At 43.1% G+C, this 25,467-nt stretch overlaps 4 protein-coding genes across 6 annotated transcripts in view; 3 read left to right on the forward strand and 1 right to left on the reverse strand.

The window, feature by feature from the left end:
- LOC306818909 (NLR family CARD domain-containing protein 3-like) overlaps positions 1 to 25,467 on the forward strand; it is a 112,825-nt gene that overhangs the window by 43,089 nt on the left and 44,269 nt on the right. The window contains exons 4-6 of the mRNA XM_079336639.1: positions 18,556 to 18,729; positions 22,189 to 22,362; positions 24,437 to 24,610. Coding sequence (XP_079192765.1) covers positions 18,556 to 18,729; positions 22,189 to 22,362; positions 24,437 to 24,610 — 522 coding nt within the window. The remainder of the gene's footprint in view (positions 1 to 18,555; positions 18,730 to 22,188; positions 22,363 to 24,436; positions 24,611 to 25,467) is intronic.
- Positions 2,218 to 4,189, reverse strand: LOC306818912 (uncharacterized protein). Of its 3 annotated transcripts, XM_079336644.1 has the most exons (4): positions 3,507 to 4,189; positions 3,339 to 3,407; positions 2,750 to 2,896; positions 2,218 to 2,644 (listed from the first exon to the last, which is right to left on the reverse strand). In XM_079336644.1, the coding sequence occupies exons 1-4, from the start codon at positions 3,987 to 3,989 to the stop codon at positions 2,333 to 2,335; spliced, it is 1,011 nt and encodes a 336-aa protein (XP_079192770.1). In that variant the 5' UTR covers positions 3,990 to 4,189; the 3' UTR covers positions 2,218 to 2,332. The 3 variants fall into 3 exon arrangements, 2 of the variants coding, with proteins under 2 accessions (XP_079192770.1, XP_079192771.1); XR_013778387.1 differs by lacking the exon at positions 2,750 to 2,896; XM_079336645.1 differs by lacking the exon at positions 3,507 to 4,189 and having other exon boundaries at positions 3,339 to 3,491.
- Positions 11,653 to 25,467, forward strand: part of LOC306818784 (uncharacterized protein) — a gene marked incomplete at its 3' end in the record, with an annotated part of 49,206 nt that continues 35,391 nt past the window's right edge. Inside the window, exon 1 of the mRNA XM_079336502.1 lies at positions 11,653 to 11,680. The remainder of the gene's footprint in view (positions 11,681 to 25,467) is intronic.
- Positions 11,690 to 17,449, forward strand: LOC306818783 (uncharacterized protein; the record flags this gene model as incomplete). The annotated part of the gene is made up of 5 exons (XM_079336501.1): positions 11,690 to 11,993; positions 12,450 to 12,569; positions 13,696 to 13,802; positions 13,948 to 14,558; positions 17,432 to 17,449. The coding sequence occupies exons 1-5, from the start codon at positions 11,863 to 11,865 to the stop codon at positions 17,447 to 17,449; spliced, it is 987 nt and encodes a 328-aa protein (XP_079192627.1). The 5' UTR covers positions 11,690 to 11,862.

Consider the following 25,467-nt stretch of genomic DNA (forward strand, 5'->3'; position numbering starts at 1 on the left):
TTCCATGACTCTCCGTGACTAGAGCACTCCTGGTACCATGTTATGTTTTAGTTTAAAACATAAAAAATATACTTTGGTTTGTTGAACACCAACTTTTTAATGTGTCTGTGAATCAGTTAGACAACATGTACAGCCATCACCGTAGTCTTCTTCTACACGTCGCTCACAGGTCCAAAACATAATCCTGACACCACCTAGTGGCTTAACACAGTAATTACTCATATCACTACAATAGTGTGGTATTTTAAGCTACTTTCTTTCACTTGATTGTTCAGTTTATTTAATTATTAATGTACGTAATATATTCTGTAAAAGTCTTTATGTAGATTATTTTTCTCTAGTAAATATATATTAGTGAACCCTGTCCTGCTGAGCGACAGCGCTACATACTGTCGCTCTGCAACGGACCTCAATGTAATGTCACTGGGAACATTTTCAACATATAGATAGTGGCTGAAACAACAACGCGTAAACGTGCGAAAGTTTTGTTGTCACTGGGCAAACATCAGAATCACTTATTGGCCACGTATGTTGAACACACAAGGAATTTAAGTTCGGGAGACTTTAGTCCATCTAGAAACTGTAAACAATTAACTAAAAAGATAACCAAGCAATGAAAGACTAGTATGCAAAGACTAAATAAACAGATTATGCCGATGGGTGCCCAAAACCAAAGCGATAAAAAGTGTGGCAGCTGAGGGGTTAACGGAATGTAAATTATATTTATAATCCTTAATTATGATAGATTTTCCAACAACGCCACCCCAGACTTCCTGGGGAAATATTACAGCCTGAAGGCACGTAAGTAAGTATATTAAGAGTAGGCAATCGGTTCCATTTAATTTCCAAAACTTTATTTTGCATTGGTAGAAAAACATTTAATTTCAATGCAGTCACAATTGCTGTGGGACAAAATACATTTAAAAAGCGGCAGATGCTCGGGCCCAGAGCCCGCCGTTCAAAGTGTCAGGTTTGGAGACACGAATGCGCAGAGCGCAAGCACCCCAACGGCGCGCGAGGAGCAAGGCAGAGCAGAACGAAGGAGGTAAAGGGCAAAGCAGCAGAGGCAACGTGCCAGTGCCACTGCAGACCACTGATGACACCTAAAGAAAAATACATTTGGATTACCAACTAAACTAAACCTGACAGCAACAGGTTACTCGCTAATGTGAGCCAGGAGTGCACAATGCAAAGCAATCTGCCTGGCCTGCAGCGTGGCTGCAACCCAAACGCTGGTTAGACAGTCACTTTTAGAAATTCATCAGGCACAGAAAAGAGATTGGATTAAGGAGATTGTTACCTGCGTGAGAAGCGTCTCGCTGCGTGCACAAAAGAGGTGCAGAAGCGACGGAGCGCAGCGGTGCGGGGCTCGCAGCCAAACAGCGGCACTATAAACATTATAGAACGACGGCTTAATAAATGGGATTTGGAAGGATTATTTTATGCATTCGGACATGAAATGGGATCTACGTGGAGGACAAGGCAGCCAATACGGAGGACCCGGAAGAGCGTGAGGTCAAAGGGGAATGAATGGGAATGGGAGCGCTTAAATAGTCCAGAGCGACAGGTAAAAGCACACCCAGCACAGGTCTCCAAAGGCCGTCTTACCACAAAAGCATGCATTTCGACTCCAACACACACACACACACCACAAGGCCGATAAGCACACCTTAACGTGATGCTGTCCGTGGTGCTGCAAGTCGGTAAACTATAAAGCACTTCTCAGCACCTGGTGAAACCGGTCACTTGTTAACTGAATAATTGAAAGCATGGGCATTGGAGAAAACTCAAACATTGACATTTTTTAAATAAATTATTGGATTTGCTCTTATGGTCACTGATGAGCGTCAGGGAAGCGAATTAAAAGAGAGTAATATAGACATTAGTGAAGGACATGCTCTGTGATTGATTCAATCCCTTTTAACAGGAGGGAACCAAGAACTCTACATTTAAAAAAAAAAAAAAAAAGACAATTCATTATATTGATTGATCAATGAAAGAGTGAGAGAGAGAGAGAGAGAGAGAGAGAGAGAGAGATGTAATAGGGTACTTATATTATTATTACGTGGTTGAAGTTATTGTGTTTTAATTGTATAGTCACTTTGTCCAAGTAAACAATTTATTTTGACATAACATAACTTAACATAAAAATTAAACGAACAATAATTATTTAAATCTAAACTAACTAGAAAACTAATCTAAACTAACAACAATTATTTAAAACAAATGAACAATAACTCCTTTCAACATAAAAATTATAGACATTGATCAATAAAAAACATTTAAAACATATATACATTATTCCATTATTATTCTCATTCTTCCCCCTCCTTCATCTCTTCTTCCTCTCCCTCCACCTGCCCCTGCTTCCCCCCTTTGTAGTCCTCTCCCTCCTTCTTCCCCTCTTCCTCTCCTTCTTTCCATCCCTGTCCTTCCCTACTGGAATGACTTCCTGTACCACCCCCCCTTTAACTAAAATATACACAGGGAAAGGGACAGATTTCATTCTCGGCAACAAATCCCCCCATTTCTCCTCTGAAATGAGGGGCATTTCCCCAGTCTCTAAAAGCAGATGCAGCCACCCCGGCTGCCCTGGCACATTATCTGCCCCCAGGCAGTTTGCCTCCTGGCTGGTGCTGGCCTCCTGATGGCAAGAAATAAACATTAGTTAAAACTGCCTTTTTCAAGACAGTGAAAACTGGAAAACAGCTAATTATACTTAATTGGCTGAGACTTAATAAAAACCTACCACTATTTCTGTGAACTGAGTCGAGTGGGATTTAGTCCCAAACCCTGACTCTCGAGACCTAAGGTGGGTGACCTCCAGCCAGGCTCCAGCCGCCACAGGGCATAGGGCGACCTCCCTCCACAGAGTGACGCCAACCCTGTGATTGTCCTTAAATAAATAGAAAAATAGTATTGTGTTTTATGGGGCTTTGATCCAGTATGCATACATTTTAAATAACGACAACCCATTTTAGATGTAAATCCTTCCACAATGACAGGATAAATGAGTTACCTAAACAGGCTACACATTCCCATTGCAAAATAATTAAAGCATTTTTATCAAAAGTGCTGCTATGTATAGTTGTCTACTGCATTCCCCTTCCTAATTTCCCTTTTATTCAAATCTTTGCACATGTTCTCTCAACCTCTGAAATGATGACTCTGACTTCCATCAGTACATTACAGGTGCTTTTATTCTCTCTATTTCACTCCAATGCTGAAGCTGTCCTGCTGCTAACAATAAACAATAAGAGGCTGAGAGTGACAGAGAGACACAGGGTCAATGAGAGACAGATTCAGAGCAGTTACTTAATATAATATATCTAACTTACTTGTTCCAGGACAATGTCTCTGATGGGGACCTTGTCCCTACCCATGCTGACTGCTCGAATGGTGGACACCTGTATGGAAGAAATATTTTGTTGGTATTAAACATTCAACACGCAAGTATTAAAAAAATCCTCTCTATGTATGTATGCGTGTGTGTGTGTTATACTGACCTCCACCACCATCCCCTTCAGGGTGAACAGGCCCGGCATCCCCCTGGCCTCTGCCCAAGTTTTCTCTGGACTCAGAGGGTTGAGTAGGAGCTGCCCCTGCTCACTGAGGTCAGCGCTCACTTCAAATGGAACGCTCCTAAAAAGCCTCGTCTCCGCTGTGATGTTTAATCCGTATGGTGGGGCTGTCCCATGAAGGGAATATCCCCGGAGGACGTAACCCACACCAAGTTCTAATTTCAATGTTGATGACTCAAAAAGAGTCACTTTTTTTAATGTGTCACCATCACTCAGGATTGCCACCCTGTTTTGTTTCTTTACAGAGGGGAAAACAGCCCCTCCCTCAAACACCCATGAAAGGGTTTTTTGATTTTTTTTTTCAAAAAGAAAAACAATGTGCAGGGGTGGGGGATTGAAATTGGGGCCATGGCGTTGGCCGCAGACAGCGTTTATCTTCATCTGCATGAGAATAAAGAAAAAAGACATTTTGTTAAAAAAAAACTTGAGAAAACGTTCACTTTCAACATGAAAGTAGTAATCATTTATAAATTCATTTTAATTATAATTAATTCAATTCAATTAAGAACACTTTATTTGTCCCCAGGGGGGCAATTCAAAGGCACAGTAAATTAATGACAATGCAAGTTTACGAAAATGACACAAAGAAAATAAAGAGTAGACAAAAAGTAAAATGTCAAAATTCAATTAGCTTTGTTGGGTGATTGGCCAAAGCTACTGTTACTATGCAACATCATTATTTGCCAGTACCCAGAGCCTTGTCCTACTGTACTTTGTGAGACAGTCTTTTGCTGAGACCATGTAATTAGCCAATGGCTGTGAAGATAACCTCCACATAGATGGAGATGACCTTGAATCAACTCTTTGTTAATATGCTAGCTTGTCTGTGTATTTCCACATTTACTCGTTCATAATACAATCCTCTCTGTTACATAAAATGTGGCAATTAATATAAATAGTTAATATATTGAGCCGTTAGGAAGATTACATTGAACTATTGTAAAATCAAACCAGTGTTTAGTGAAGTCAAAAGAGTGACAACTTGCTTAATTTCAACTTTAACTTCTAACTTTGTTTTCTTGGATTTTTCTCGACATATAAATATTACATATATTAATCTGTATTATATTCTTCGCAATGAATACACAATAATACTAATAATACTCACTTCTCACCTGTGCGCCGACGTGAGTGGCCGCACATCCAGTAGCTCCATCCCTGTCGTACTCGTCTGATATGTTATTCGTTTGTTGTGGCTCTGTGCCAACTTCTACTTTTATAGTTTTTATAGTACACCTTCAGTGTATAACTTTATGTATCCTATGGATACTTTTTCGTGTTTTCGTGGAAATAGCAGCGGAAAACTTTCTTATTCAAGGGAAACGCTGCTCTCGCTCCGGTCAGCAGGACAAGCCGGCATCGTTCACCCGATACCAGAGGAGCTGAGGTGGCGGTACAGAGGCTGTAGAGCCGGGGCTCTGCTAAAGGCTAAGCTAGCAGCTAAGCGATGGAGGTACAAGCCCTCGGTTCCGGTGATAGTTATGGGGAACGTAAACTGTCTAACCAACAAAACAGACGAGCTGGCTGCTCTCGTGAGGAACAACCGGACATTTAGAGAGTGCAGTTTAATGTGCCTCACAGAAACCTGGCTGACTCAAAACACCCCGGACGCTAATGTGGATCTACCGGGCTTCACTACAGTGAGAGCGGACAGAGACACGAAACGCAGCGGCAAACTGTAAGGAGGAGGACTCGCGCTGTTTATTAACACCAGATGGTGCCACCATGGACATATTACGGTGAAGGAGGCAACGTGCAGCAAAGACATCGAGCTGCTGGCGGTGGGTCTCCGTCCTTACTACATGCCCAGGGAGTTCTCTCACGCCATTGTTGTTGTTGTTTACGTTCCACCCCGTGCACACGCCGAGACTGCGTGTGACGTCATCCACGCGACCACCTCAAGATTACAAACACTGCACCCGGATGCTTTCATCGCCATCTCAGGGGACTTTAACCATGTTACATTGAACTCCACACGACCAGACTTTCACCAGTTTGTAAGCTGTCCCAATCGCTCTGACATCCCACGTTATGAAGACCTTCGAACGGCTGATGCTCCAACACCTCAGACCCCAGGTCCAACACGCACAGGATCCCCTGCAGTTTGCATACCAGGCAAAGGTGGGCGTGGACAATGCCATCCTCTATCTTCTACACAGGGCTTACTCTCATCTGGACAAAGGGGGCAGCGTGATGAGAATCATGTTCTTTGATTTCTCAAGCGCCTTTGACACCATCCATCCCCTCCTACTGAGAGACAAGCTGACCGAGATGAGGGTGGACTCACACCTGGTGAGGTGGATCACGGACTACCTCACAGAGAGACCCCAGTACGTCAGACTGAAGGACTGCACATCTGACACTGTGGTCAGCAGCACCGGAGCACCACAGGGGACTGTGCTCTCCCCTGTCCTGTTCACCCTGTACACCTCTGACTTCCAGTATAACTCTGAGCTCTGCCACATGCCGAAATACTCGGACGACACTGCGATAGTTACTTGTGTCAGGGACGGACAGGAGGAGGAGTACAGGAGCCTGATCGAGGACTTTGTGACGTGGTGCAGTGCCAACCATCTGCAGCTAAACACCTCCAAGACCAAGGAGATGGTGGTGGACTTCCGAAGGAACAAACCACATCTAGAACCTGTTTCCATCGGGGGGGTCGACGTGGAGGTGGTCAGGACCTACGGGTATCTGGGGCTGCAACTGGATGACAAGCTGGACTGGTCGCCTAACATGGACACTACCTGCAGGAAGGGACAGAGTCGTCTGTACTTCCTGAGAAGGCTGGGGTCCTTCAACATCTGCAAGAAGCTGCTGCAGATGTTCTACCAGTCTGTGGTGTCCAGCGTCCTCTTCTACGCAGTGGTGTGCTGGGGAGGAAGCTGCAAGAAGAGGGACGCAGCACGCCTGGACAGACTGGTGAGGAGGGCCGGCTCTGTGGTGGGCACAGAGCTGGACTCACTGGTGACAGTGGTAGAGAGGAGGTCTCTGGACAAAATGCTCTCCATCATGGACAACACACACCACCCTCTGCACAGCACCTTCACCGGGCAGAGGAGCATGTTCAGTGACAGACTGCTGTCACAGTCGTGCTCCACAGACAGACTCAAGAACTCTTTTGTCCCCCTATAGGCCATAAGACTGTATAACACTTCACTGTCACAGCAGGGAAGAACCAGACGGTGAACCCTGGACTCTTTTTTTCACTTTTTTCTCACTCCTCCTCTGCACCGCTGACCTCAGAGTCAGCCTCCAGTCTGTAATGGTTGACATGATCACCCTAACTAGGTCAAGTTTCACTCTATTATCTTCAACACTTAATGCTAATCTGCTCCTCTATAGTTGGGTACTTAAATGGCAATCACCCTAATCACCCCTGGTTTCACCTCATTGTTTAGGACACTCAATGCTAATCACTGCTCACTACTCCTGCATTGACTGTTTAACGACTGTACTCGCACCTCGGGCATAAGCTCAAAGACCTCTGTACATACACATGTAACCAGTTTCTTTCTTCTTGTTTGGGGGATTATTGCATAGAGAGGGGAGGGGGACAGCGGGTGTGTATTGTAACCGATGTCTTGTATTGTAACCAATGTCTTGTGTCCTGCCTGTCTGTATACTGCTACTGGATGCCCTGAATTTCCCTCGGGATTAATAAAGTGTCTGTCTCTGTCTGTCTGTCTGTCTCTGTCTGTCTGTCTGTCTCTGTCTGTCTGTTGTGTTATGCTACATCTGTAATGGTTGACATGATCACCCTAACTAGGTCAAGTTTCACTCTATTGTCTTCAGCACTTCAAACTAATCTGCTCCTCAATAGTTGGGTACTTCAATGGCAATCACCCTAATCACTCCTGGTTTCCCCTTATTGTTTTGGACGCTTAATGCTAATCACTGCTCCTTTATGTTGCTGAGCCCAATTTGCATTCCTGCATTGACTGTTTAATGACTGTACTCACACCTCTGGCACTACCTCAAAGACCTCTGTACATGCACATGTAACCAGTTTCTAGAAGGTCAGCACACTGTTTCTAAGGCTCTTTAACTGTTTACAGGTCTCTTTTAATCAGCATACGTTACAAACGTACAAATTATATAAGTTTTAAGTCTAATGCTAATGCTAACTGCACAGGTTTAACCTTTACTCTTAGTCACATAGGGGCTGCTAAATCTTGTTTGAGGGATTATTGTATTGTATACAGCGGGGAGGGGTGACAGCAGGTGTGTATTGTAACCAATGTCTTGTGTCCTGCCCGTCTGTATACTGCTACTGGATGCCCTGAATTTCCCTCGGGATCAATAAAGTATCTATCTATCTATCATTGATCCATGGACTAGAGGTTTTAAAAGGAGCCAGTCTAGTTTTTACAGGTGCAATTTCATCCAAAATAGACAGGCAGTGTTCATGAAGAATCTTGACTTGACAGTCAACGTCACCATCTGGTAGCATAAACGAGCCAGAAGTAAAAGCATCAGAAAAGTCAGATGCAGAGTTGTTATTAGAAATGCGTGAGTGAGTCTCACGTCGACTTGTTACCACATCCACATTAACAGAAAGGTTAAAAGAGACACAGTTGTGATCAGAAATAAAAGAGTGTTCCTTTAGAACAGCATCAGTTTTTATACTAAAGGTAAAGGCGGCTCAGTCTGTAGGGACTTGGGTTGGGAACCGGAGGGTCGCCGGTTCAAGTCCCGGCACGGACCAAGTCCGAAAACTGGTCTGGTAACTGGAGAGGTGCCATTCCACTTCCTGAGCACTGCCGAGGTGCCCCTGAGCAAGGCACCGAACCCCAAAAACTGCTCTGGGGCGCCCTCTGTGGGCAGCCCCCTCACTCTGAGACCTCTCCATTAATGCAGAGTGAAAACCGAATTTCCCCTCGCGAGAGTTTAATAAAGTATATATAAAAAAAACAAGTCAGAAGTTTGTCCTCTGACATGCGTGGGACCCCGTACATGCTGCGTCAGATTAAAATTCTCAGTGATGTTAATGAAGCTGTGCATCAGATCACCTATTTTACTGCTTTGTCTCCAGCAGAGGGCAGCAGAGCAGCACAACTTCAAATGGATTTTGACTTTCCAGTTGAATTGTGTCCACTGCTGACTGTTGATACCTTTATGGGTGTTGTTGAACATTTGATCCCAATATTCGTCTTTTATAATGGTATTAGTTTCCAGTTCCCATTTTTCTTTGATTTTATGAGTATTCTCTCTACCGTCTGGCTCAAGTCTCTTATAGAGATGGACCAGCTGCAGTTTGCCTGTCAGCCAGACATAGGGGTGGATGATGCTGTCATCTACCTCATGCAGAGATCTCTCTCACACCTGGAGAGCGCTGGGAGCACTGTGAGGATCATGTTCTATGATTTCTCCAGTGCGTTCAACACCATACAGCCCATGCTTCTGAGGGACAGGCTGCACCTCACAGGAGTCGACTTGCACCTCACATCGTGGCTCCTGGACTACCTGACCAACCAGCCACATTTTTTTGAGGAGACGGGACTGTGTTTCTGACCTGGTTATCTGCAGCACAGGGGCCCCACAAGAGACCGTCTTGGCTCCCTTCCTCTTCACCCTGTATACTGCAGACTTCTCCCACAACACGACCAACTGTCACCTGCAGAAGTTCTCTGATGACTCTGCCATCGTCTGCCTCATTCCCAATGGGGACGAGGGGGAGTACAGAGAACTCAACAGGGACTTTGTGGACTGGTGCCAGCAGAACTGCCTCCAGATCAACGCGGCTAAAACCAAAGAACTAGTGGTGGACTTTCGCAGACACAGACCGACTCCCCCCACACCGGTGAACATCCAGGGAAAGGACATTGAGGTAGTGGTAGTGCTGTAATAAGTACCTGGGTGTTCATTCAGCGACTGGACAGATAACAGGCTCTCGACAAGAAAGGCCAGAGCAGACTTCACCTGCTGAGGAGACTCAGGTCTTTCAGAGTGCAGGGAGCTCTCCTGAAGACTTTTTATGACTCAGTGGTGGAATCAGCTGAAGCAGCAGCACCACGGCTGCAGACAGGAACAGACTGAACAAACTGGTATAGAAGTCCAGCTCTGTCCTGGGCAGCCCTCTGGACCGTGTTGAGGTCCAGGGCTGTCCTCTGGACCCTGTGGAGGTCCCGGGCTGCACCCTGGACCCTGTGGAGGTCCAGGGCTGCTCTCTGGACCCTGTGGAGGTCCTGGGCTGCCCCCTGGACTCTGTGGAGGTCCTGAGCTGCCCTCTGGACCCTGTGGAGGTTCTGGGCTGCCCCTGGACCCTATGGAGGTCCTGGGCTGCCCTCTGGACCTTGTGGCGGTGGTGGGAGACAGGAAGATGATGAAGAAGCTCTCATCCCTGATGGAGAACTTCTCCCACCTCCTGCATGGTTCTGTAACAGCACTGGGCAGCTCCTTCAGTGACAGGCTCCGCCCCCTGCGGTGTCTGAAGGAGAGATACCGCAGTTTCTTTACTTCCTGCTGCAGTCAGACTGGTTAACCAATCAGCTCCCATTAGATCATAAAACACACCAAACTGGACAATTTTTACTCCTACTTCTTGTGCAATAATAATATTGTAAGATGTCACCTGATCTTATTTGTATTTGTATTTTTAAATTTGATTGCATTGCAAAATTTATTTATGGGACAATTTGTGCAATAACATTTCCTCCTTATATGCACTGTGTGCATGATAGTGTTCATCCTGTTTACACAGACTTACATCTTTAAGTTACTGGCTGTCATGTTCTGGGGTTTATTGTGCTTTTCCACGTGTGTGTGTTGTTTTGTTTCCCTGTCTGTCTGCTCCTCCTGTGTTTCCCTTCCCCCCTTATCATCATTGGAGTCAGGTGTGTCCACAGGTGAAACTCGTCCAATCAGCGCTGCTTTTAAGCCTGCTCTTTCCCTGCAGTCAGCGCCAGATTATTGTTCATTCTTCAGCGGTTTGTACGCCTGGTGTCAGCTCTCTATCTCAAGAAGATTTTGGATGTTTGTTCTTTGTGATTTTGACCCTCTCGTGTTTTTTCCTCTCGTCAGCTCCCAAATCCAGCCCCACCTGCAACTCCGTCTTCTCGTTGTTTGTGCGTCTGAATCTGGCTTCTCTTCATGCGTGTTGGGAATTGGGGATCACATTTAGAGTCACATTATATTTATTGTTGCACATTTATTCACCACCTGTCACAAGCTTGTTCTTATTAAATATTTTGTTGATTGTAACTTGTTCGTCTCTAAGTCGTGCGTCTGGGTCCAAACCTATTCTGATCTGTAACACTGGTGTTTCATATGTTCCTTTATTGATGCATATTTTTACTAGCTCTTCAATTATTGTTTTGATGCATATTTTTTCTACATGTTATATTTGTATCTATTTTAATTTTTTTCACAGATTTTCTTCTGCTCTGCTCCTCCCCTGCTGCTCAGCCACACACCTCATCAGTCAAACTGCTCTCACCTGCTCGTCATCTCCAATCAAGCCAGTATATATGCAGCTTCACTTCACTCACTCTTTGCCAGATTGTCTTAGCTCCCATGCCCGACTCTCCAGCACTTATTCGGACTTATCGGATTGCCTGACTGTTATCGACCCGACCTGCCTCCGACCATCGTCTCTTGTCTCAGCCCCGGTAAACCTTCTAGCCTTCCGTTTATGACCATGAGTATTGCCTGCCTGTTTCCTGTTCCTTGTCTGCCTGTGGCTGATTGGCGTTTGGACTGTTCCTGCTCAACCAGAACGACTCGACAGAACAGCTTCACCTCTCCAGCTCACTTCTTCTGGTGTGTTGTCTACGTACGTGAACCTGCTAAATAAAGACTGTTTCAAAACGATAACACTGGTTCATTTGTGCTGCAATTGGGTTCACTCCATACCCATTACATTATCTTATCTTATCTGAAACTCAGACTGAGAGAGAAGTTTACACTCTGACACACACACACACACACACACACACACACACCAGCTGATTTCCTGTAACAGGAGGAGGGAGGGGCAAAAAGCTCATCCAGACTCATGAGAGGAGGCGGGACAGGTAGGAAACCTGTGGGACAATCAGTCAGTGCAGACTCTGTCTGAAGTCGACAGAAGTGAAGAGAGAAGTAAAGAGTGAAGCAGGGTGAGTGTTTATCCACAGTTTTTATATCTTCACTTCTGTACTCTCAGTTTCCTCCTGTCAACTGAACACAGACAGTTTATAATGTGTGTGTGTGTGAGTTAGATCATGTTTCCTGTTTCTCTTGTGTTGCTCTCTCAGTGAGTGTTTCTGTGTTTCCTCTCAGACTGACTTCAGATCAGATCATGGATGTGAGTTTAGAGGAAGAGGAGGACGGAACAGAGTCTCCTGGACCCAGCTGTCTGTCTCTGAAGAGTGATCGCTCCATACATCAACCTCTAAACTTCAGTAAAGAATCTGGACCCTCAGACACAAAGTAAGTCTTCTTAATAACTCATTTTCACTTCAGATTTCTACTTTAATCAATCAGCGAGTTTAAACTTTGAAGAGAAATCATTTAAAAAAAAAGAGTCCTTAATTAAAAAAATTATTCCTCTCATCCATATTTCCTGTTTATCAAATGTTGTCCTGTTCGTGCAGTGATCTTTTCTGTATCAGCTCTGTGTAGCATGTGAGCTATGTTAAAGACGCATTTCAATAAGCAGAAGTCACATGATCAAAAGAGGAAGTTGATCTCGGAGGGTTAGCTCAGCATCTCTTCCAAACAATGTTCACATACAAAGTCGCGTAGTGATCTTCCTCTGTGTGCAGGTTGATCATTAAACACAAGAACATCACCTCGTCTGGGAGCCCAGACTTCTGTGTTTTGTTGCTGTGGTATCTAAAGATGTATTCATGTGATGGAAATATAACACAAAGTTTGTTCTTGTAGATTTGAGAGGAGCAGACAGAGAGCAGAGTCTCCTGTACCCAGCTGTCTGTCTCTGAAGAGTGATTGCTCCAAAGCTGAGTTTATATACTTCAGTAAAGAATCTGGACCCTCAGACACAAAGTAAGTCTTCTTACTAACTCTTTGTCTCTTCAGATGTTTCCTTGTAGGGTTGGTCACCTTGTAAAGCTGTAATCTGATCTTATCTGTCTTACAAAGTACAAAGTACATTTATTAGCAGCAGAAGATGGCGCTCAGCACGGCCCCTGTGTTCAGGTGACCTTGAAAGGTGTGTGTTAGAAAGAGAGGGGAAAAGAAACAGTGTGTGTCTGAAGAGGCTGGATCACAGTCTGTAACTCGCACACAACTCTGGAATAGTCTACTCCATCCCCAGGAGCCAGTGGCTGAATTTATATTAGACAGTGTTTACACTGGTCTCCCTGATCATGAAGATATGATCCAGATATGACACTAGAATTCACAGAGAAACACACACAGGACGCAGCAGCCCAAATGAAGACAACAAATATAGGTTTTACTCTGGTAAAACCAAAGGTGCAGTGGTTGAATAAAATAAAAATATGATCACAGTTTCACATGAATAACTCAGTTATTAAAGCTAACTGCTCAGACCTATAACTCAGCCTCACTAAACTGTTTGATGAGGGTAGCTAAGACATGCTAAGCTGTGAACTCTGTTACCTCCCTCCTTTCTGTTTTCTTGTTTCCTTATGCTGCACCTTAACCGCCTAATGCTTTATTTGGTCTTAATGCACCACTCCACTTTATTCTATATGATATCACTTCTTATATCTAATCCATCATTGCACTACGCCCACTTTATTCTGTCAGTATTCATCCTTTTGCATAGATACCTACCTACCTACCTACCTACCTACGTGATAGGTGTTGCAGAGTATCCCTGCAGTGCATGCTGGGAGTGAGAGTCTTTTGACCTGTTCCCAGTTAAATAACTCAGGGTTCTCCAAAGGGACACAGACCTGAATCTTGTCTGGCATTCTGGCAGGCCACTGAGAGAGGAACTGTTGTTCTTCAGTCTTTATGAAAGCAGGAGGGTTAAAACACAAGAAACAATCATCTCCCTGCAGACTATGAGCTGAATCCAAACAGAAGAAAGAAGGTGTTACCTGCTCTCTGTCATCATCTAACTGTTTACATTGTGTTTGATAAATCTTCATATTTTCTATCAGTCAACCATCAGTTTAGTTCTAAAGACATGTCTTCACAGGGGGACGAAGAGGACTCATGTTAGAGAGGAGCAGACGTCCTGTCCTCAGTATGGATCCAGACCAGGATCTGGACTGCAGACAGTCAGTCAGAGCAGCACTGAACAAAGTAAGACTGTACACCTTCTGTGATCTCCTCCTAAAACACGACTTTTATTGGTCAATGTCAAAAGTCTAGAAATTAAAACTCTTTTTTACTTCTTTTACAAAAACATCTGAAAACAATAATCAGATTGTATCATTCTCTCTTTCAGTAGATAGAGGTCAGCAGGAGGTTTTAGATCAACATAAGGTCAGTCTGAATACGAGCTGTGAACATGTGACTGAAGGAAGTGATGAAACAGGAAGTCGAGCCCCCCTCAAAAGGATCTACACTGAGCTCTTCATCACAGAGGGACAGAAAGAAGAGGTGAACACCCAACATGAGGTGAGACAGATGGAGACAGACTCTAAAAAGAAGACCCTCCATGAGACTCCAATCAAGTGCCAGGACATCTTTAAAGCCTTACCCGACCAACAGGAACCAAAGACAGGAGCTCAACCCGACCAACAAGAACCAAAGACAGGAGTTCAACCCGACCAACAGGAACCAAAGACAGGAGCTCAACCCGACCAACAGGAACCAAAGACAGGAGCTCAACCCGACCAACAGAAACCAAAGACAGAAGCTCAACCCGACCAACAGAAACCAAAGACAGGAGCTCAACCCGACCAACAGGAACCAAAGACAGGAGCTCAACCCGACCAACAGGAACCAAAGACAGGAGCTCAACCCGACCAACAGGAACCAAAGACAGGAGCTCAACCCGACCAACAGGAACCAAAGACAGGAGCTCAACCCGACCAACAGGAACCAAAGACAGGAGCTCAACCCGACCAACAGAAACCAAAGACAGAAGCTCAACCCGACCAACAGGAACCAAAGACAGGAGCTCAACCCGACCAACAGACACCAAAGACAGGAGCTCAACCCGACCAACAGAAACCAAAGACAGGAGCTCAACCCGACCAACAGAAACCAAAGACAGAAGCTCAACCCGACCAACAGAAACCAAAGACAGGAGCTCAACCCGACCAACAGGAACCAAAGACAGGAGCTCAACCCGACCAACAGGAACCAAAGACAGGAGCTCAACCCGACCAACAGAAACCCATCAGAGTGGTTCTGACAAACGGCGTGGCTGGTGTTGGAAAAACCTTCTCAGTGCAGAAGTTCACTCTGGACTGGGCCGAGGGCTCAGAGAACCAAGACGTCAGTCTGCTGATCCTGCTTTCATTCAGGGAGCTGAACTTGGTCAGAGATCAGCGCTACAGTCTTCTTGAGCTGCTCCGTGTTTTCCATCCAACATTACAGAAGGTGGCAGCAGAGACGCTCGCTGTCTGTAAACTGTTGTTCATCTTTGACGGCCTGGATGAAAGCAGACTGTCATTGGACTTCACAAACATGGAGGTTGTGTCTGATGTCACACAGAAGTCATCATTAAACACACTGTTCACAAACCTCATCGAGGGGAATCTGCTCCCCTCAGCTCTCATCTGGATCACTTCTCGACCTGCAGCAGCCAATCAGATCCCTCCTTCATGTGTCGATAGGGTAACAGAAGTACGAGGCTTCACTGACGCCCAGAAGGAGGAGTACTTCAGGAGGAGGTTCAGTGATGAAGATCTGTCCAGCAGAATCATCTCACACATCCAGACCTCCAGGAGCCTCCACATCATGTGTCTGATCCCGGTCTTCTGCTGGATCACTGCTACAGTTCTGGAGCACATGATGAGCACAGAGCAGAGAGGAGAGCTGCCCAAGACCCTGACTGACATGTACTCACACTTCCTGCTGGTTCAGACAAAGAGGAAGAAGAACAAGTATGGTGAGGGACGTCAGGCGAGTCCTCAGAATCTCACCAAGTCTGACAGGGAAGTTCTTCTGAAGCTGGGGAGGCTGGCGTTTGAACATCTAAAGAAAGGAAACATCCTGTTCTACCAAGAAGACCTGGAGCGGTGTGGTCTGGATGTCACAGAGGCCTCGGTGTACTCAGGAGTTTGTACAGAGATCTTCAAAACAGAGTGTGTGATCTTCCAGAAAACAGTCTACTGCTTTGTTCATCTGAGCGTTCAGGAGTTTCTGGCTGCAGTCTACATGTTCCACTGTTTCACCAACAGGAACACAACAGTACTGAGGACTTTTCTGGGACAAACACATGTAGATTTAACTCTTGATGTTCTCCTAAAGGAATCAATGAAGAAATCCCTTCAAAGTCAGAACGGTCACCTGGACCTGTTTGTTCGCTTCCTTCATGGTCTTTCTCTGGAGTCAAACCAGAGACTCTTAGGACGCCTGCTGGGTCAGACAAACAACAGTCCAGAAATGATCCAGAGAGTCATCAACAACCTGAAGGAGATGAACAGTGAAGATATCTCTCCTGACAGAAGCATCAACATCTTCCACTGTCTGACGGAGATGAAGGACCTCTCAGTCCATCAGGAGATCCAAGAGTTCCTGAAGTCAGAAAACAGATCAGAGAAGAAACTCTCTGAGATCCACTGCTCTGCTCTGGCCTACATGCTGCAGATGTCCGAGGAGGTTCTGGATGAGTTGGACCTGTGGAAGTACAACACATCAGACCAGGGACGATGGAGACTGATTCCAGCTGTGAGGAACTGCAGGAAGGCAGAGTAAGTCCAGATGTGATGAACATTATAAATCAGTGTCATGTACTAATAGTGCTGGGTGATATGACCTCAAATCAATATCACCATTCATTCAACATGTGACCTCAGTTAAGATTATTAAAAGATGATTTAGTTTTTCCCCTCATAGTTCACTGACATGGTCTCTACTGTAAATGTGCTCCACTATTAAAGCTGGGATATGTTTCTAATGAAGGAGTGAATATCTGATGAACTATCGAGTGGTTATTAAGTGAATATTTGGAATTGAAATCAAATCATCTCTTGAGATGAAAACCACACATTTTAGTTTTAAAGGAGAAATTAACTTCTCTAAAAGAGAAACTTTTTTCTTCAGTGTTTTCATTTGACTTGTTTTTGTTGGACGTCGTCTTCCCTGAAGACAAAATGTGTTCAAACTTCCAGGTCATGGATTGGACGTGTCTTCATGTGACTCTGTCCTGAAAATAATTAAAATAATTGACATGGGCGAGATGACATCGATTAATTGTTCTGAAAGTCAGTTTGTAATAATGTTAAATTAATTTCCCAGCCCTATGTAATAATTTAATAAACTAAAGTAAATCCTCTCTGTTCACTAAAAACTGTTCCTCTGTTAATGTTCAGGAGAAACAGTCAGTGGTAGTTTTTTTCATACGTGATGTTTTTGAGGTTTTTGTCCTGAGTTCATAAATGTTTTTGATAGTTTTTTTGTGAACACATTCAGGAGAGAATTCCCAAAGAAGTGACTGAGATGTGTGATAGTGTTAATCCCTGAAAAGAGAGATATCAGATGCTGTGAGCGCCCCCTTCCAGCCTCAGCAGGTATTACTAATCAATCATGAGCATCATCTCTGAACATGTCAGCAGGTAGATCACAGATAAACTGTTCTTACAGGAGATCCTTCACCTCACTACATTTGATTCTTGGCTGACTTGTTTGATTTCTGGATCATTCTGCAGCAGTCTCTGTATTTTCACTTTTATAGAAGTGAGTCAGACGGCTGGAGAATGAGATGGTCCTCCTCCAGAGTTACTGTTCAATGACTTTCAAATGGTTTTCTACTGCAGAGAGAGTCCTCTGAATAGATCCCACAGCTCATCCTAAATCAAACTCCATGTGTTTCCATGTGTAACCCTCCTGGATAAATGCACGTCTTTCTAGGTTCTGGAGGAGCGAGGTCCTGGGCACAACACACACACACACACACACACACACACACACACACACACACACACACACACACACACACACACACACACACACACACACACACACACACACACACACACACACACACACACACACACACACACACACACACACACACACACACACACACACACACACACACAGTTTAAGGAACAGCAGCTTTGTTTGAGTCAAATCAGGATTTTGACCTCTAAATGAAATCATGAGCATGAATGATGTTTACCTTTATTAGTTACAGGATCACTAAATCACATGAACTGGTTTGAATGACTTTGCAAAGCCATAACTTGTTTGCTAACAGGCAGAAAAACGAGCACAATGAAGTGAGCAGCTGGCTGACTGAGACATGTGAAGTGCAGCTTTTTAAGATGACACACACTTCACTCAGTTTCATGACTTCTACAGGAACTCTTCTCACTCCTAACTGATGAATTATCCTCTGTCCATCTTTATCACTTAGTGCTGCTGTTTATCAACTTCTACATTTAACAAGGTGACAACATGGTGACCATCTCTTACTCACTCTGGCTTCATAAAAAAAGAAACTCTCGTCCTGCATCGCAGACTTTTACTTTGCTGCACATCAATCTGCACTGCAAAACTACTGTTGATTTTAGTCGTACAAAACTGCAACAATAAACTCACTGACTTAGTAATCACAGCTCGAGTGTGTTACATCAAATAAACACATTAACTGATGAACTAAACCAATAATTATGTTGTTTATGACTCTTTTAATAACTATTTTAAGCTGTTTTTAGCAGCAGGGTTACACATCTGTAACATTTAGTAAATGATTGAAAGATGAAGAATGTGCAGGTTTGAAAAACAGTGAGGAGACTTTTTGTGTCAGTGAGAGATTCCACTGATGTGTAAAGTTAAGACCAAACAGGACCTGTCAAACTTCAATCATCAGATGTGAGACGTGAATATCAACGCTTCTTTCATTACTCTTAATTGTCTATTATATGTGTCACTACAGACTTTTTAACTGTGGACTCTCAAAGACTCACTGTGATGTCATGGCCTCAGCTCTGAAGTCCAACCCCTCCCATCTCAGAGAGCTGGACCTGAGCATCAACAGCCTGCAGGATTCAGGAGTGAAGCTGCTGTGTGAGGGACTGCAGAGTCCAAACTGCAGACTGGAGACTCTGAGGTCAGATCACTGACTGTAATATAGATATGAATATAATAGAAACTGTGTTGACTGTGTTTGAATTTCAGACAAACTCAAAACTCCCAGACAAACAAACAAAAGCTGGCATGTGGTTTAGCAACTACTTGTGCAGCAGAACACAAAGTGTTCAGGTTGATGGTATATCCTACAAACCTTTGTTGACTCAAAATGGTCCCCCCCCGGGGTCCATATTGGGTCCCATTTTATTTACTGTTTGTTAAATGTTCTGACTCCAAATTTCCCTTTTATGCAGATGACACTATTTTGTATTGTTCTGCTTCATCATTAACAGGTGCCAGACAAAAGCTACAATCTACTTTTGATGCCATTCAGATAAATCTTAATCAATTAAGACGTGTGCTCAATTCTGGCAAAACTAAATTGATGTGCTTTTGAAAATCAAGGACAGACCGCTTCACACTTAATAATATTCAGCTCATGCACCCTTACTTACTACAGTGTGTGTGTGTGTGAGAAATTAATAACTCAGTTATTAAACACACTCTCTAAAGCTCACTGCTCAGACCTGATTCAGCCTCACTTGTAAAGCGTTTGTCTGCGGTTGAGGAGGGGAAAGGTCCCACCATGAAATCAGATCTCCAGTCTGTTTCTGTGCAGATGAGTTGTGATGGCGGCGGCGGTTCCCAGAGGATGAGCAGGATCGGTGTGTTCTCTGTCGAGCGAGGCGATCTCCGTGGTTGTCCTGTTCATTGCAGGATGGAACCAGACGTGATCTTTACACTCTCTAAACATTGTTTTTAATTCAGTTTGCGAATAAGACGCTCTGCGAGAATCTCCGTTGAGATGCGTTCAATGGATGATGCAAGCTGGGGATTCAGAACACTGTCATTCCTTGTGGCCTCGGGTTGCCTGCACGCCAAAACATTGCAGGAGTAGACTTGTGTCTCTGGGTGCTGGAAGCATTTGAAGAGAGAGAACAATGGGAGACGACTGCTTTTATTCACCCTAAACTTCACACCAACATGTGTTAGGTGTTGCAGAGCATGCTGGGAGTAAGAGTCGGCTAAATAACTACTATTCTGGCTGCCCATTCTGGCTGCCGCCAAGACAAGACACGTCCAGTTACATCTCTAATATTTCTCTGACTCTAATCACTGTTGGAAATATTTGATGTGATGTAGATACTCAACAATAAAAAGATATATAACATGGGTTTAGTCCATTTGAAATGAATTCAGATATTTAAATTCGAGCTGAAACGATTCCTCGAATAACTTGATTACAAAAATTCATCGAGGAATTTTCGCTGCCTCGAGGCTTTGCTAAGTTTGTTTTTTTGCGTCATCAAAACTTTGCTATGAGTATAAAACATGTTTAATGTAGCTGCAGCTACCTGCTCCTCTCTCTGACACACAGACATTTCAGCGCTAACACACACACACACGAGCGCGGCGCGCCCCTTTTAACTTTTAGTCAGCACACAGTTGATCCGTGATCCATACGACCGAGTCGGGAACACGTGATCCGGGATTCCGCCTCTTTTTAGAGAACCGGCTCTTTTGCTCGGCTCACCAAAAAGAGCCGGCTCTTTCGGCTCCCATGTGGCTCTTCAGATTTTTTGTAAAAATATGCATTATATCAAATGTTTATGATATAAACACACTTTTATTTATACACTCACCTAAACACATAGACACTAAATGGTGACAATGTCTCAAAATGAAGGAACACTGCATCAAATCCTCTCTCTAAAAAATCAAGTTCAAAATAAACATTTCTCCTCTCCTCTTTGCCTGATCATCCCCGGCCTTTCTTGCTGCAACAAATAACTTGATTGACGCTGCCTCTTAAAACTGCGTTACATCGTTGCTCCGATTCATTTAAATGCCGTTCTAAAAAAAAAACCTGCAGTCACGTCGGGAGACTCGCGACTGTGTTTACTTTCAGTTTTAATGAAACGAAACTTAAAGAAAAGTACGAGTAGGACATAACAGATGTTTCAACCTCTGTCTCTCTCTTCTGTTCGTCTGCTGTGTATATAACCCCTCCCCTCCCCCTGCTCAGTGAGGACACAGACGCAACCGCACATCTTCACCAATGATATCCGGCTTTAACAGAAAAAAGACAAGACAAAAACTAATCGGCTCCCATCTGGCTTCCAATGACGAGCCGGCTCCTGTCGTTCACTTCAAAGAGCCGAGTCTTAGAGCCGACACATCACTACTCTGTAGTCTCTGTAGTCTGTGAGCGCGCTGAATGCACACAAGCAAATTTTCTCAATTTTCTGATCTGACAAAATTAGAGCTGAAACGATTCCTCGAATAACTCGAATAATTCGATTACAAAAATTCATCGAGGAATTTTCGCTGCCTCGAGGCTTCGTTAAGTTTTTTTTTTTTTGCGACATCAAAACTTTGGTATGAGTATAAAACATGTTTAATGTAGCTGCAGCTAGCTGCTCCTCTCTCTGACACACAGACACTTCAACACGCACACACGCGAGCACGACATGCCCCTTTTTAACTTTTAGTCAGCACACAGTTGATCCGTGATCCATACGACCGAGTCGGGAACACGTGATCCGGTCAAACGGTCGGCTTTTCTCCGTTCACTCTCTCCGTGTTTGCAGCTAACGTAACGATAGCAGCGTCCTCTCACAGTCTCTGTCATAGACGCGTCTCTGGTCTCTGTAGTCTGTGAGCGCGCTGAATGCACGCGCTGCAGGAGCAGACAGAGATACACTTTTAACAATGTACAGGCTGATTATATGAAATGTCTGATGTCTTCAAAGCTAAATCAAGACAGAACTTGTTTGTGGAATAATAATTTAGCAAATATATATTTAAAGTTTCTCAATCTCCTTATCTGACATAATGATTGATTCTGTGATTGATTCAACAGAACATAATGCTTTCTCTATTAAATGTACTGTAACAGATGTGTCGGCTACACAAAACAGTATTTTCTATTTCAGCCATTAAAACATGTTTGGCCTGTATTTTTCATCTACCTGCCGCCTTGACCAGTGAATCCAAAAGTTTATTTGGGTGACTGTCAGTAATATGGTGAGTGTCAGCAGCTGTAGAGCAGAGGTGGTTGGCTGTAACAAGCAGGCGTTTCCAAGGTAACTGCAAAGAAGCAGGTTTGTAGAGACGACCCAAGATGAGTTAAACCTTAATTAAGCAAAAGTATGATTTATTCGATTAATCGACGGGATATTCGATAGAATACTCGATTACTAAAATATTCGATAGCTGCAGCTCTGATTTAAATGTAAAGATTCTAATAAAATTCAACATATTGTACGTTTCGATATAAGAATGATCAGGAAGTACAAAAACATGAATGAATCACTATGAAGTCCTTCAATGTGTGAATGAACAGATGATCACATCAGTGTGTTCATGTGGTCAACATCACACATTCATGTATAAAGCTCACTGTCGTCTACATTTACTTCTTTTATTCTTTATTCAGATTGATGGACTGCAGTTTGTTAGAGATCAGCTGTTCTTCTCTGGCCTCAGCTCTGAAGTCCAACCCCTCCCATCTCAGAGAGCTGGACCTGAGCTCCAACAAGCTGCAGGATTCAGGAGTGAAGCTGCTGTGTGATTATCTGCAGAGTCCAAACTGCAGACTGGAGACTCTGAGGTCAGATCACTGACTGTAATATAGATATGAATATAATAGAAACTGTGTTGAATGTGTTTGAATTTCACCCATTGTTGAGAATTGGGAAACATCATGTCCCAGACAAACGGACTTAAAAATACCACTTACAAATGAACTTATTCCTTTTTTAATGAAAATCCCTTTAAAAGATTTTTATGATGAAACCAATTTGAATTCCCAAATGTTGGTTCTGATTTCTTCTGTTTTTAATGGCTAAACCTGCCCGATGGCAGAAAACAATTTAAAACTTGAAACAATTTAAAAAAGAGTCAAACTCTTCAAACTATAAAACCTTCTGATACTAAAGGTGTAAAATAATATTATAGTCATCGCCACTTTAAAATGTTGTTTTTAGGAACATTTGGACCTGTTAAAGTTGTGTCCCAGATTTGAGTCAACTCTGTCAGACTTTTACAGAAACATCAAATAATCAGACATAAAAAGAGGTGAGCTACAACATGAAGGACCCCCGTCTTATTCCTGCTTTAAAAAAGGGGGGGATGCTGTTCAAACATGGTTCACATTTTGATTTGTTGAGAACTTGATGAAATGATTTTACTATCAGCTGTGTCTCTACTCGGGCTGTAACGCTACACAAACATTTGGGTTGGGTACGGTTCTCAGTTCTGAAGATTGGGTTGGGTACATTTTGGGTCCAGTAAGGGACCTGATGCAACACTTTCTTTTTCTTTATCAGGAACATTTACAACTTCCCTTTTACACATTGTCTTAAGTTCAGCATGGACAGTTCAGACTTCACCTGCTCAGGTTTCTTTTTCATGACATTTTAAAATAAACATTCAAAAATAACATCAAATCAAATATACTTATAACCAAAAGAGTCTCCAATCAATAAAAGAAATGAATGAAATAAAATCATCCATATAGCCTATAGTATATATAAAAAGATGTGTTTGAAATGACAGAGACAAACACTGACACCTTTCTGTTTATGAAGTCAGCACTTTTTAGAGCACAAAATAAAGCTGGGACAGTTTCATCTCACAACTATTCATATTTCCCTCTGTCAATATAAGAAGCTGTAAAAACACAAAGTCCCATTCTGCATGTAATCCACTGTAATAAAAACAGCAGTGGTGTTTGTTATGTCTTTGGCCCGTTCAGAATTATTATCAAGAGGCTGTTTAAATGCAAAGGAGACTTGGCTTTGCTCCACACTCTCTTTGTTCCTGCTTGCAGTGATGTTCACGTTGGCGTGCTATCTCTTTGACTGCTTTAATAAGTTGGACGTGTTGTCAACGTACCCGACAGCTTCACTGCTGTCACTCCTGTGAGTGCTCGCTACACTTGAATTGTGCACTGGCACACAGATTTTAGCCCAGGCTTTCTGTCATGAAAAAGACTTTTGGTTCAAGGGTTTAAAAGCATCAGATCCCGACAACAGACGGGTTCAAATCAAGATTGAAATGAAAAAAGTCCTGAGAAGAGTGGAGAGTGACAGCAGGGCACGAGGACAAGAGAAGGGAGAAGAGAAGTTTCAGCCACAGTGGCAGACAGCTGGAGCTGGAACACGCTGCAGCTACATTTCTACTTAGATTAAAGACTAGATCCTGGTAAAGATCAAGGTTATTCACAAAGCATGTCAGTCCTTAAGAGAGCTCCTAAAGTCCAAATGTAAGGATGAAGAGTTTCTCCCTCAGAGAAGAAAGGAGGAGAGAAAGGTGACAGCTCTATCACAGCCTCATATTAATATCAAATAGATTCAGTCCACTCTTACAGTTACCAGCATGCTGAACAAACACTTTAGCATCACAATGCTTCAAGACTTCATTGTTGACTGTTATTTTAACATGGGTTTAGTCCATTTGAATTCAGATATTTAAATGTAAAGATTCTAATAAAATTCAACATATTGTACGTTTCAATCTAAGAATGATCAGGAAGTACAAAAACATGAATGAATCACTATGAAGTCCTTCAATGTGTGAATGAACAGATGATGATCACATCAGTGTGTTCATGTGGACAACATCACACATTCATGTATAAAGCTCACTGTCATCTACATTTACTTTTTTTACTCTTTATTCAGATTTAGTTGGTGCAGTTTGTCAGAGATCAGCTGTTCTTCTCTGGCCTCAGCTCTGAAGTCCAACCCCTCCCATCTCAGAGAGCTGGACCTGAGCTCCAACAAGCTGCAGGATTCAGGAGTGAAGCTGCTGTGTGATTATCTGCAGAGTCCAAACTGCAGACTGGAGACTCTGAGGTCAGATCACTGACTGTAATATAGATATGAATATAATAGAAACTGTGTTGAATGTGTTTGGTATTTTGAAGTTTCTTTGTCTGGGACATGATGTTTCCAAATTCTCAAGAATGGGTGAAATTCACTTACAAATGAACTTATTCCTTTTTTTAATGAAAATCCCTTTAAAAGATTTTTATGATGAAACTAATTTGAAATCCCAAATGTTGGTTCTGATTCCTTTGTTTCATGTCTAAACCTGCCCGATGGCAGAAAACAATTTAAAACTTTAAACTATTTTAAAATAGAGTCAAACTCTTCAATCTATAAAACCTTCTGATACTAAAGGTCTAAAATAATATTATAGTCATCGCCACTTTAAAATGTTGTTTTTAGGAACATTTGGACCTGTTAAAGTTGTGTCCCAGATTTGAGTCAACTCTGTCAGACTTTTACAGAAACATCAAATAATCAGACATAAAAAGAGGTGAGCTACAACATGAAGGACCCCCGTCTTATTCCTGCTTTAAAAAAGGGGGGGATGCTGTTCAAACATGGTTCACATTTTGATTTGTTGAGAACTTGATGAAATGATTTTACTATCAGCTGTTTCTCTACTCGGGCTGTAACGCTACACAAACATTTGGGTTGGGTACGGTTCTCAGTTCTGAAGATTGGGTTGGGTACATTTTGGGTCCAGTAAGGGACCTGATGCAACACTTTCTTTTTCTTTATCAGGAACATTTACAACTTCCCTTTTACACATTGTCTTAAGTTCAGCATGGACAGTTCAGACTTCACCTGCTCAGGTTTCTTTTTCATGACATTTTAAAATAAACATTCAAAAATAACATCAAATCAAATATACTTATAACCAA

Source organism: Symphodus melops (assembly GCF_947650265.1).
Source record: "Symphodus melops genome assembly, chromosome: 23".
Lineage (NCBI taxonomy): Eukaryota > Metazoa > Chordata > Actinopteri > Labriformes > Labridae > Symphodus > Symphodus melops.

Excerpts from the sequence above, each read along its gene's own strand:
- LOC306818912 (XM_079336644.1), bottom strand. The coding sequence starts at position 3,989 with ATGTCTTTTTTCTTTATTCTCATGCAGATGAAGATAAACGCTGTCTGC. Across the intron at positions 3,408-3,506 it reads TGAAGGGGATGGTGGTGGAG|GTGTCCACCATTCGAGCAGT; the intron begins GTCAGTATAACA and ends TCTTCCATACAG. Across the intron at positions 2,645-2,749 it reads CTCAGTTCACAGAAATAGTG|GAGGCCAGCACCAGCCAGGA; the intron begins GTAGGTTTTTAT and ends TCTTGCCATCAG.